The sequence below is a fragment of the Orcinus orca genome, chromosome 13 (assembly GCF_937001465.1).
Source record: "Orcinus orca chromosome 13, mOrcOrc1.1, whole genome shotgun sequence".
NCBI lineage: Eukaryota > Metazoa > Chordata > Mammalia > Artiodactyla > Delphinidae > Orcinus > Orcinus orca.
Genome location: NC_064571.1, coordinates 11566360 through 11578878, shown reverse-complemented (window position 1 = coordinate 11578878; position 12519 = coordinate 11566360). Strand labels below are relative to the sequence as shown.

Here is a 12519-nt window from a genome sequence, read left to right as displayed (position 1 = left end):
TGTTTGGTGTTTGAAAGTGTTCCCTTAATTTTGTTATTTTACCTATAATACACTGGTGGATTATTTCTTTCAATACACTTGGTTGGTAAGTACTAAAGTTCAAGTCTAGGGACTTTCCTGGTGGCCCAGTGGGTAAGACTCCACGCTCCCAATGTAGGGGGCCCTGGTTCGATCCCTGGTTGGGGAACTAGATCCCTCATGATGCAACTAAGAGTCCGCATGCCACAACTAAAGATCCTGCATGCTGCAAAGAAGATCCTGCATGCCACAACTAAGATCCAGCCCAGCCAAATAAATAAATGTTTTAAAAATAAATAAAGTTCAAGTCTCAGTGATTATGCTTTCTATAGAACTCTTAACAAACATGACACCACAACGTGGTGAGTAAAGAGGGCAAAAGACATAGTCAAGAACTAATTAACAGGATAGACATTTAGTGACCCCTTTAAATATTCAAACAGTAACAGAAAGAATTTAGGGACTTCAGTGACTTCCCCAAACCATGCCAGCCTTTTCACACCTTTTTGCTTTTGTATTCTCTGTGTCTCTTTGGTCAACGAGCTAATTCCTACCTGTCCTTCAAGATTTATCACAAAAAATCTCCATGTCCAATAGTAAGAGAATGATACTAAAGTATAATACAATACAGAGCAATCAATTAAAATATTTTAGAAGATTTTATAGAAACAACAAAATGTTTATCTGTACTATTAAGTGAAAATGCAAAATATAAAATCAATTAAATGGCATTTCTCTAATAATAATTGTCCACAAATTCATTATTACTCCTACCCTCAAGAGGTGGAGATTAATTCCTCTCCCTTTGAGTGTGGACTAGACTTAGAAGCTTGCTTCTAGCAAACAGAATTTGTCAGAAGTGATTAGGTTATAAAAAAGACTGTAGCTTTCATCCTGGGTGCTCTCTCTTGCTCTCTTGCTTTGGAGGAAGCCAGCCAAAGCACGAGGTCAAAGAAGTGGTATGTAAAGGGGTCCACATGGTGAGGAACGGAGGCCTGCCAAGAGCCACATGACCGAACTTGGAAGAGGATCCTGCCTTAGTCAGGAGATGACTGCAACCTCGCAGGAAGCGCTGAGCCAGAACACCAAGTTAAGCCGTGCCCACGTTCCTGACCCACAGAAACTAGGAGACAAACTTTTGTTGTTTTAAGCTTCTAAGTTTGGGGTAATGTGTTGCGCAGCAATAGTTAACTAATACAGGTTTTGGTATCTGGAAATGCGGTGCTGCCAGTACAAATATCTAAAAGGTAGAACTGGTTTTGGAACCAGACAGTGGATAGAAACTGGAATGATTTTAAGAGGGCACTAGTGAAAGCCTAAGATCACCCTGAATTATTGTTAGTAAAATTTTGGACTTTGGGGCGACTTAAAAGGAAAGTGAGAGAGATCTTATTAAAACTGGAAAAAGGGAGATCCTTGTTATGCAGTGGCAGAAATCTAGCAACACTGTTACATTCAGCAATATGGAAAGTAGAAAATGTGTCTAATGAACTAGGTGATCTAGTTAAGATTTTCAAGCAAAATGTTGAAAGTACCTATCTATGAGGAAAGATAGATGAATTAAAGGAAGAACTGTTAAAAAGGAACCAGGACTTGATGGTTTTAAAAGTTCTTAGCCTCAAAATATCTAACTTTGTTTTTGTGCTTCCCTTTTTTCTTAATTAGTTTGGCCAACCCGTGCTGCAGGGGGCACAGGTTCGATCCCTGATGGGAGAACTAAGATCCTGCGTGCCGTGCAGCATGGCCAAAAAAAAAAAACAAACTACTGACTTTTCATTCTAATTTGTTAAATTCTACTTATAACTTTATTAAGCCCTTCCTTTTTGTTCCTGTCTTACTTTGCTGTTTTCTAGATTTTAATACTATAATAATTTTTCTTCTGATAATTTTTTAGCTATCTTCCATATGTCAAATTCTATTATTATTTTCATGTAATTCGGCAGATTTAGTCTGCATTCAAAAGTGTTTCTGTTTTTCGACTTTGTTATTTATGTCTAGATTTATTGCATTGTGGTTTGAGATTGCTCTTTGTACTATTTCTACTCCATCAAATTAATTGGAGTTTTCTTTGTTGCCTATGACATGGTCTATTTTTATGAATATTCCAAGTATACTTGAGAGAAAGATATATTCTCAGGATTCAGAGCTTACTATATATTTATAATATTTATAATACTATATATTATAATATTATAATATAATATTATAATATTTCTTTAATATCCTTACCACCTTTTCATCCATTTGATTAATCTCCTTGGGTTAAGAGAGGTATACTGGTGTATCTCCTGTTATTACTGTATTCCTGTCTATTTCTTCTCATAGTTCCTATAGTTCCTGCTTTATGAAAACTGATGTTTAAGGGGATATTAAATAACAATAAATAAATAAATCTTCACTGTGAATTATAACCTTAACATTATAAAATGCCCTTCTTTGTTTCTTTCAATGCCTTTTTGACCTAAATTTGACTTTTTCATATATCAACACTGTGATTTCTGCCTTTTCTTTCTTTGCATCTGCCTGGTATAGCTTCACCCACTTTTCATTTTTTTATTTTTTTAACATCTTTATTAGAGTATAATTGCTTTACAATGGTTTTACCCACTTTTTAAATCTTTCTCTTTTACATAGCTTAGAGTTGGATTTTGCATTGTTGGGAGGTATATCTTTTGGTATTAGAAAGATTATATTTTTGTTTCAGTTATTTCTTTCAAGTTGTCTTTTTCCAATAACCTTAGTCCCTATCCCTTCTTTGCATACTATTTGTTTACTAGTAGGACCAATATTGAAATTAGGCAGTAACCTCTTCTTCTACTTCCTCTCTTTCATTCCCAGGATAATAATTTGAAGTATATTTAAAAAGTCTCAGTTAATAACTAAAAAACTACCAAGAAGGTTATCCTGCTTACCATATATTCTTCTGCTTTCCCTGGCGTTTTTTACAGCTGTAATGTTTCGATACATAATTTACTGCCCCCCATGTCCATCATTTAGTCTTAGCTTTACAGACTAATACGTAGTGTATGTAGATCACTCTCACTTTTTCAACCAGTCATTTTGGTTATCTGAACGTGTGCTCTAGGAGATTCTATGAGAAGTCTTATGATAATATTTCCTGACTTCTATTATATACAGCTTTTCTGAGGACTTTATATTTGAAGTTCAGTATTTAGCTGGATATAAAATGCTTGGCTTGCATTTTATTCAAATACGTTACTCCATTATCTTCTGGCATAAAATGTTGATATCAAAAATTTTTCTATAAATCTGACTTTCCTTTCTTAATAAGTGGCTTGGTCTTTTTGCCTAAATGACCAAAGGATTCCCTTTTCCCCCAGTTCTGCTGATGCTGTTTGATCATAGTCTGTATTATTTTCTTAATTTTTAAAAATCATTTTGAAATGTTAGGTTAAGTTTTTCATGTTTTGTGGGCATTCTTTCCTTTCTGGAAGAATATTATTCTCCCCAGTTTCCTCTTTTTTTTTTTAATAAGAATAACGTATATGGAATGTGGTCATGGTCCAATCTTGTTGCTCATGTGTCAAAGGAGGAATGAGCCAGGAAAACTTTCCTAGCTTCACTCTCTAGGGTTATTTCTTCTGTCGTTAGCACATGAGGTATTAAAAAACATGGCTGTGTATCTTCTGAGATATGCCACCCCTGCTCCCTTCCCCCATTTTCTTTCCTTGGCCCTAGTATTCTTGTCCTCTCAACTTAGATTCTACTCCTAGCAGTTTTCTCCTCAGGGTGGGACTCTGTCCTAGAAGAGATTTAGTTGATGAGTATTCATCAGGCACAGACCATTCTAGCACCATACAATCTTACGTGGTCACCTTATACTCATGTGGGAATTGGGAGCTAGTAAAGCCCCGTCTCAGTTTCCATTGCTGTTTCTCAGTTTGGCCGACAGGCTTTCCATGTTCACTGGGGACTCCTGCATTGAGATGAATACCTGTTGGTAGTTTGTTTTCTGGAAGTTCTTTTTACCTTTCTTCTGCTTCATTTCACACAATTGCTGATCCTACTCTGGTCTTGTTGCTGTCTGTGGTTGCTGTCTGTGGTTTTTTATTTTTGAGGTTTGTGAAGATAACTTGTTAGTTCATTTTTTGGTAGATGCTGCCAATGAATTTTTGGTTTTGCTATTCTAATTGCTCTGTTTTTATGGGGGAAATTCAGGGAGTTTCAAAAACTACCCCACCACTGCTGCCAACTTTTCTCTGATTTCTCTGTCAGTATAGGTTTCCCTTCTTCTCAACCGCAATCCACATTATTCTGTATCCAGCACCCAAGTGCTCTCTTGATAGCATTTGTTTTTCAATTGTTTACAGCTCTCTCCTTCCCTTTTCAATGTAATCTCTATAACAGCAGAGACCATTTCATTCATTACTATAACCCCCAGCATACAGCACAGAGATTTCCACAGCAAGCACGCAATAATACTTACAAATGAATAAATAAATGAATGGATGGACAATGCCAGTGCTGTTAATCTACATCTGCAGAGAATGAAACTTTCTTTCCTTAAGCTTTCAGTATTCTTGCATACAATCTTCCATCAATTTAAAAGATTTATTCTAATTTGCATTAAAAGTTACTTTGATTATTTAATTTTTTTATTGGAGTTGAGTTGCTTTACACTGTTGTGTTAGTTTCTGCTATACAGCAAAGTGAATCAGCTATACGTATACATATATCCCCTCTTTTTTGGATTTCCTTCCCATTTAGGTCACCACAGAGAACCTAGTAGAGTTCCCCTGTGCTATACAGTAAGGTTCTCATGAATATTTTTTAAATCTTTAAAACATTTCATATAATCTTTATGTTCATAAAATTTCTTAAGCACATAAAAAGATCTAATCCATATATTTTATAAGAAAACAGGCAATGATTTATACTTTGTAATTTTCAGTGTTTTATATTTCATAAAAATTTACCAAAAGAATAAAAAGTAGATTCTAACTAACCTTATGTTTCTCACGTTTTCTCCTTTTGGACTTTTTCTTCTCTTTTTCTTTCTTGTGTTTTTTCCTTGATTTTCTGTAGGCTTTCTCATTTTTCTGCTTTTCATCCTCTTTTGCTTCCTGTTCTTGTGTTTCTTCAAATCCTGCATCATCTATTTCACCATCTTCTAATTCACCATCTTCTCTGTAAAAGACAATGAAAATTTTAATTTTCAAAAGTCAATTCTAAAGAGAATCTTACAGAAACAGTTCCAAAAGAAAAAAAAAGCATGAGCCAAGAATTTAAGTTATACTCATTTAGATCAGGGGTTGGCCAATTTTCTATAAAGGGCTAGATAGTAAACATTTTAAATTTGCAGGCCACATATGGTTTCTGTTGCAAAATCTCTCTTTTTTTACAACACCCTTCAAGAACATAAGAAGCAATTTCAGCAGCCATAGTTTGCCAACCTCTGATTTAGAGTAAGAGCATTGACTCTCACTCAGTAAACGAATGAATGCATGAATGCAATAGTATCCCAAGGTAATACAGCAATAGTTACCATCTATAATACTAAGCTACCATAAAAATGAAAGAAAGAAAGAAAGAAAGAAAGAAGAAAGAAAGAAAAAGAGGGAGAGAGGGAGGGAGGGAGGAAGAAAGGGAGGAAGAAAGAAATTAAAACACTTTAGGAAGCAAACATTCTAACTACAGGAAGGAATTTAACTTAGTGACCTGTAGACAGCTATAAATAGCTTTAAAATAAAAGCAATGTAATATATTAATTCTCACCATAAGAGTAAACTTCAATAAGAAGACAAATTTCAATAGGTAGATAAGTAATCTACCTACTGAAACCTGAACCACAAAAGCAGAATAATAAATTCCTCAACTTGAATCTGTAAAAAATATTCAGAGTAAAACCCCAAATCTACAAATCTTTATATTAATTATGACATTTTTATAGTTATAGAAGCCCCAACGTTCACTAACAGTATTTTAAATGCAAATTAACCAACTGATCTACATGGGAAGATAAATACATAAAATAATTTTAACATTTTATCCTGTTTCCATACAGTTTGAAAAAATGCAAACAACTACAAATATTACATGGTGATACAGAAAGATAAATGTCTTTTGTGACTGGAAGCAAATGAGAAGCACACAAACTATGGTGCGTGCATTTTAAAGATACTTTTAAATTACTAGAAATGTGTGATTTCTAAAATGCAAAACTGATCATGTAGCACTCTCCTGCTAAAAATCTTCAATGATGTGATATCTCAAATTTGCTTCAAACAATCCACTGAGGATGAAGGAAGTGGTCTCAACAAGACTGGCCATGAGTTGGTAATTGCTGAAACTGTGGGATGTGTATATAAGGATTCATTCTACCATTCTATCAATATGTGTTTGAAGTTTTCCATAATAAAAAAGACAGTATCAGTGATTCCCTTCTGACCTGAGGATGATGTCAACACTCCTTGACTCCAAAAGGCCCTTTATAATTGAGTCCCTGATTCACCAGCTAATTTCAATTCAAGTCCCCAAGCCTTAAACATTGCCTTAAAAACTCTCATTGCCCTGCTCCTCTCAACATCCACCCTCTCACCTCCTTCACCGGCTAAGTCCAATTCAATCTTTAGGACCCGGTTTAGATGTCCCTTCCTGCAAGATGCCTCCACTGACTACTCAGGATTAGGTGAGCTGCTCCATCCTAAGCACTCCCCTAATAATTCTCATTTCTTTATCTCTGCACTCTACACGTTATGTCTGAATGACTTGCTTATTGGTTGGTGAAAGCGGGGTATGGGACTGTCTTTCACAGCTGTATCTCCTAATCCCTAGCACGGTGCCCTGCTTTTTACTGAATGACTGAATGTAAAATACCCATAACCCTTGCCATTACAGAACAGGCACACAATATCACCCTGTATTGACTGTGAAGTCAATGTTGTTTTTCTCCAGTTTCCATCATAAAATCAGAGGTATATGTCTATTTAGGTGGACTTGAAAATTTCATGTGAGGCAGGTTCAGCATACTGGCTGTTTTAATTTTAAAAGTTTTGAGCTTTCATAACACTATAATACCTATGGCCCAAGAAAAATGAGTGCATATATTCACCCAAGGACAAGTATAAAGAAGTTTTTTAACAGCTTTAGTCATGATGGTAAAAAACTGTAAACAACCCAAATCTCCATGAACACGTGAACGGATTAATAGTGTTTCATTTACATAATGGAATACTATAAAGCCAAAAAACTTAACTACTGTACTGCTACACATAATACGATGAATGTTACAGACATAAGCAAAAGAAGCCAGACACAAGGGACTACTGTCTGACTCCATTTATATGCACTTCAAGAACAGGCAAAACTAATCTATGGTGATGTGAGTTAGAACAGCGATTACCTCTTGGAGGGTTATAGCTGACAAAAAAGGAGTACTAAGAAGCCTCCTAGGTTGTTAAAATATTCTCTATAGATGGGTATGGTGATTACTACATATACACGTGTGTAAAAATTCATCAATTCTTAAAAATTCATTTAAGAATTGTGCATTTTACTGTCTACATGTAAAAATCTAAATGCAAACAACAACAAAATCTACAGGTGTTCATCCTTTCTTTTACCATCATTCTCCTCCAGTTTGAGCTCCTTAAATCATACCTTAAAACCACTAATTCATAATTAGCATTTTTTTTTTTTTTTTTTTTTTTTTTTTTTTGCGGTACGCGGGCCCCTCCCTGCTGTGGCCTCTCCCGTTGCGGAGCACAGGCTCCGGACGCGCAGGCTCAGCGGCCATGGCTCACGGGCCCAGCCGCTCCGCGGCATGTGGGATCTTCCCGGACCGGGGCACGAACCCGTGTCCCCTGCATCGGCAGGCGGACTCTCAACCACTGCGCCACCAGGGAAGCCCCATAATTAGCATTTTTGACTAGAGCTATTTAAATAAAATACTCAAGCTGAAAATGCTGCACATGATTATGTTCTACTTTACTTAAATTCTTTACCTGTGACATACGGGAATTTATATTTGTTATTAAACATAAAACACTGAAAGTTTAAAATTTTTTCTTTCTTTTCCTTTAGCCTCTTTATCATTTCAACATTCATACAATAACACATTTAAATTTGTAAATTTATGTTTGGTTACATAAAGGAGAGTAAAAGGAAATGAAGAACAATGATCCACACTTCTATGAGCTGCTTCCAATGCTTTAAAAAATCACCTTTGGGCACAGATGGAAAGCATGTGTGGCATAATGGAAAAAGGAGACTTAGTAGGAGGAAAACTGGATTCTAATTCTAGCTCTGTCAGCAAAATAAAATAAAGCTTTCTTGACTGAGCACCTACCAATGTATCAGATACTAATCCAGCTCTGTGAAAAATCAAAAATAGAAGAGATAATAGAAGTAATTAAGAGTGCTTGCCATTCTCTAGATTTTGAATTAACACTATTATGAAAGCTGTTGTGGTTATTAAACCCAAGATAATTTGTTTTTTTTTGTTTTTTTTTTTTGCTGTACGCGGGCCTCTCACTGTTGTGGCCTCTCCCATTGTGGAGCACAGGCTCTGGACGCACAGGCTCAGCGGCCATGGCTCACGGGCCCAGCTGCTCCGCGACATGTGGGATCTTCCCGGACCGGGGCACGAACCCGTGTCCCCTGCATCGGCAGGCAGACCCTCAACCACTGCGCCACCAGGGAAGCCCAATTTGTTTTAATTTAATAAATAAAAAATAAAAGTTCCTAAGTCAACCATATACGGGTGACTTTTTATTAATGTAAAAATAGGGGGCTTCCCTGGTGGCACAGTGGTTGAGGACCTGCCTGCCAGTGCAGGGGACACGGGCTCGAGCCCTGGTCTGGGAGGATCCCACATGCCGTGGAGCAACTAGGCCCGTGAGCCACAACTACTGAGCCTGCGCGTCTAAAGCCTGTGCTCCGCAACAAGAGAGGCCGCGATAGTGAGAGGCGTGCGCACCGCGAAGAAGAGTGGCCCCTGCTTGCCCCAACTAGAGAAAGCCCTCGCACAAAAACGAAGACCCAACACAGCCAAAAATAAATAAATAAATTTAAAAAAATAATAGAATGATTATGTCCTTTTTAGAAGGAGTCATATTCATGTCACAGACATGTACATAACCGTCCAGTTAATAAACAAAATTATCTTTAAAAGAATTTCTCTCAGGCATATCCATAAAGACAGTTAGACTAGAGGAAGAATGGGGAATGATTGCCAATAGGTACAGAGTTTTTTTTAGGAGTGATGAAAAGTGTTCTAAAATTAGATAGTGGTAGCAGTTGCATAACTCTGGAACATCCTAAAAATCAGTGAATTGTATACTTTAAAAGGTGAATTCTATCTCAATAAAGCTGTCACTTTAAAAAATAATAAAATAAAATTTTAAAAGATTTTATCTCTAGATTTAAATATCTAGACTGGAGACAACTAGAGAAAATCATAATACACTGTAGTATAAATTAAAGACTCTGAAACTGGTCAATGCCCTCACTGTTCTTATTCTGAGGTAACTAGTCACTAAATCCTTACAAATTGATTCGCCTCAATAGAGAATTCTACTTTTCTCCATTTTGATATTGTTGGCTATTAAAATAAATTAACCTGAACCATTCAGTCTTACCTCCACAGGTAGTGTCTGCTTTTTCTTTATGCTTGCCTAAAGGCTCCTGTTACAAGCTATAGATCAGAAACTGAGTCTTCTGGAAGAAACACAAAAGCCTCAATAAAAGACTATACAGGGCTTCCCTGGTGGCGCAGTGGTTGAGAGTCTGCCTGCCGATGCAGGGGACATGGGTTCGTGCTCCGGTCCGGGAAGATCCCACATGCCGCAGAGCGGCTGGGCCCATGAGCCATGGCCGCTGAGCCTGCGCGTCCGGAGCCTGTGCTCCACAACGGGAGAGGCCACAACAGTGAGAGAGGCCCGCGTACCGCAAAAAAAAAAAAAAAAAAAAAGACTATACAAGTGCTCCTGATGGATGATATTACAAAGATATTACTCATGAACACAAGCTTCCTGGGATAAGCTGATAATGATCACTACAAAAAAGACATTTTTCAGAGTAGACAAGTTTATAGAAGTAGACTGCTTATCCTAAAACCAAGAGAACACAAATTTTCTAGATGCTTGAAAATGATTGCTTGTAGCACTTTTCATGCTTTGTTCTAATTCATCCTGTCATTTCTCCCTTACCATGGATGATAAATGTAGAGGAACTGCTCTGTACCAGTGCCCTGGCAACCCTACATGTCTCCACATAGGCCACACAGGCAAGGCTCAACCACAGGCTGACCTAAACCTTAGCAGATGCCCTGTGGTCCCCCCGAAGTATGGAAAGATAGGTGCTGCTGCAAGGCTATTTCTTACCCACCTCCTTATTTCGTGGGAGGCTGCTATAAGGCAATTTCTCACCCACCTTCCCTGCTTCCGGTGAGGACTTAGATTTTCCACCTTGCCCACTCCTAAGTGTACAGCTGCAGGCTGAAAAAAACTGCATAGCTGCAGTATGGAAACTGTTCCTCAGCAACAAGAGTGCCCTACCACTCACATTACCTATGATCCTCTGGTCTCTTTGATTTCAGTGTTATCCTGTAGGACAAGGGACACAAGAAGCTGACCCGATGCTGATATTGAATTTGTCGTCTATGTATGAAATAAACTCTCTGAATCTTACTCGCTGAACCTGTAAGCAGGTGTCACAAAAAACTTGCTTGGGTCTAGGATTTGCCCATGCCTGCTCTGATTGTTTCCCTCAATCTGTATAGCTTATGTGTGATCCTCTTGATTAAGCCCTAACCTAACTCCCTACCTTATACCTCCCAAACTAGGTATTTCCCCTCAAGGAAAACACTGGCTGGCCATATTGGGGTCATGGAAGAGCTACCTAACTTGAGTTTCTGTGCTTTTATGTTTATCCCAAACTGGACCTTGAACATTTACATCCTAGATGGTTTATCAGCATTTGTTTCAGAGAGTTTGTCTTTACAAATTACCAGTGGTAAAATCTGGATACCTACCAGCCTTCAAATCACTTTTTATCCTTATCCTTTACCCAATACATTCTTACACCCTCTGGAATGTACTGGTTTGCAGAAACTCAGCTTATCCCTTTAAAATGACTATCTACAGCCACGGCAATTTTCACTTGGTTTGTTTTACTCCCCACGCCTGTCTTAGAACTTAGTCAAAGTCTCAACCCAGATACAAATTCCTTCAGGAATGGGATTTTGTACAAATATATGGGCAAAATTATATATTTTAACTAGCCTAATAGCCTTCATAGTCCTATGACAATCTTTGCAAATTTTGTTTAATTCTATGTATGTTATCTGTACCCCAGAGATAACAGAATTCCTTTGTTACTTTTGTTACAAGTAATTGCTCTTTTGTTTTTAAAACTATATGTGGCCCTTCTAATCTTTATTTCCTGAATCAACAACATGGTTTCGCGTATTTACTTCATCAAAACCTAACTTGCATATATAAATAAAAAGTATATATAACAATGTAATAATTAGACATTTTTAGATATTTCCTTCCTATCTCCTTCAGGAGACCATGCTTCTCTGGGAGTGTCTGAAGGGACACTGATCTCCCTAGAGAAAAAAAAAACAAACAAAAACTGTTACTCCCTTAAAGCTAGAATCCTTAGGGCTCTATCTTCAACTAAGGGGGTCATATAACCTGGAAAAATATATCAAAAATGTGTTGTTAACATTGACTGAAAGAATAAATAATACTGTAAAGCCCTAAAAGTACAACAAACTAAAGTCATTGATCCACGTGGTTGTAGATCACAGCATGGCCCTGGACTTCTTCCTGGCAAGCCAAGAAAAATATACAATATGGCTGATACTTTCTGCTTCTTATGGAATAATTCCATAAGGAAAGTTGACCAATCTATACTCAAACTAAAAGACAACTTGGCTATCAAATGTGGACTCAGCAGGAGCCTTAACATCTGACCTCCTGGTCAAGTGACGAATCTTTGGTCATCATTCTCAAGTGCCTTCCAGTTTCTCCTTTTAACAGTCATGGCTACTCTTACTTTTCTTTCAATGCCTGGTCTCCAGAGTCAGATATGCTACTGCACAGCTGTTATTTCATGAGATGGTACAAAAATTTATTTTTATAACAGAAGGGAAACAAAGGGACTCAGTTAAGCCAAGGCCTTTTTAATCAGAGTTCCTACAAGATCGTAGCGTACACGTTAACTTGCTGTTTATGTGAGTAGGACAAGGGGAGACTGTTAAAGCTCTGCCAAAGTTCCCAACATGCGCATACAAAAAAAGTGCTGTGTGTCCTTGAGCCTAACAGACACTTTCATATCCCTCCTCAGACATCGTCATAAAGCAATGCCTGTGCTTTTGTGACAGAAGCAGAAAAAAATCAAAAGGAAGAATTTCTATTTCCCAAATGAACCAATCAGAACGTAATACCTTGAATTCCTCCCAATATGTAATAAACATTTTATATTCCTCTTTATCCCTTCCACTTTCAGCACGGAGAGACCCACTGAACTTGT

At 37.4% G+C, this 12519-nt stretch overlaps 1 protein-coding gene across 3 annotated transcripts in view; it reads right to left on the bottom strand.

Moving 5' to 3' along the window:
* The window catches only part of ZC3H6 (zinc finger CCCH-type containing 6), a 57150-nt gene that overhangs the window by 32378 nt on the left and 12253 nt on the right, over nucleotides 1-12519 (bottom strand). For all 3 annotated transcript variants that reach the window (XM_004276757.4, XM_033400006.2, XM_049695697.1), the window contains exon 2: nucleotides 4986-5166. In XM_004276757.4, coding sequence (XP_004276805.1) covers nucleotides 4986-5166 — 181 coding nt within the window. The remainder of the gene's footprint in view (nucleotides 1-4985; nucleotides 5167-12519) is intronic.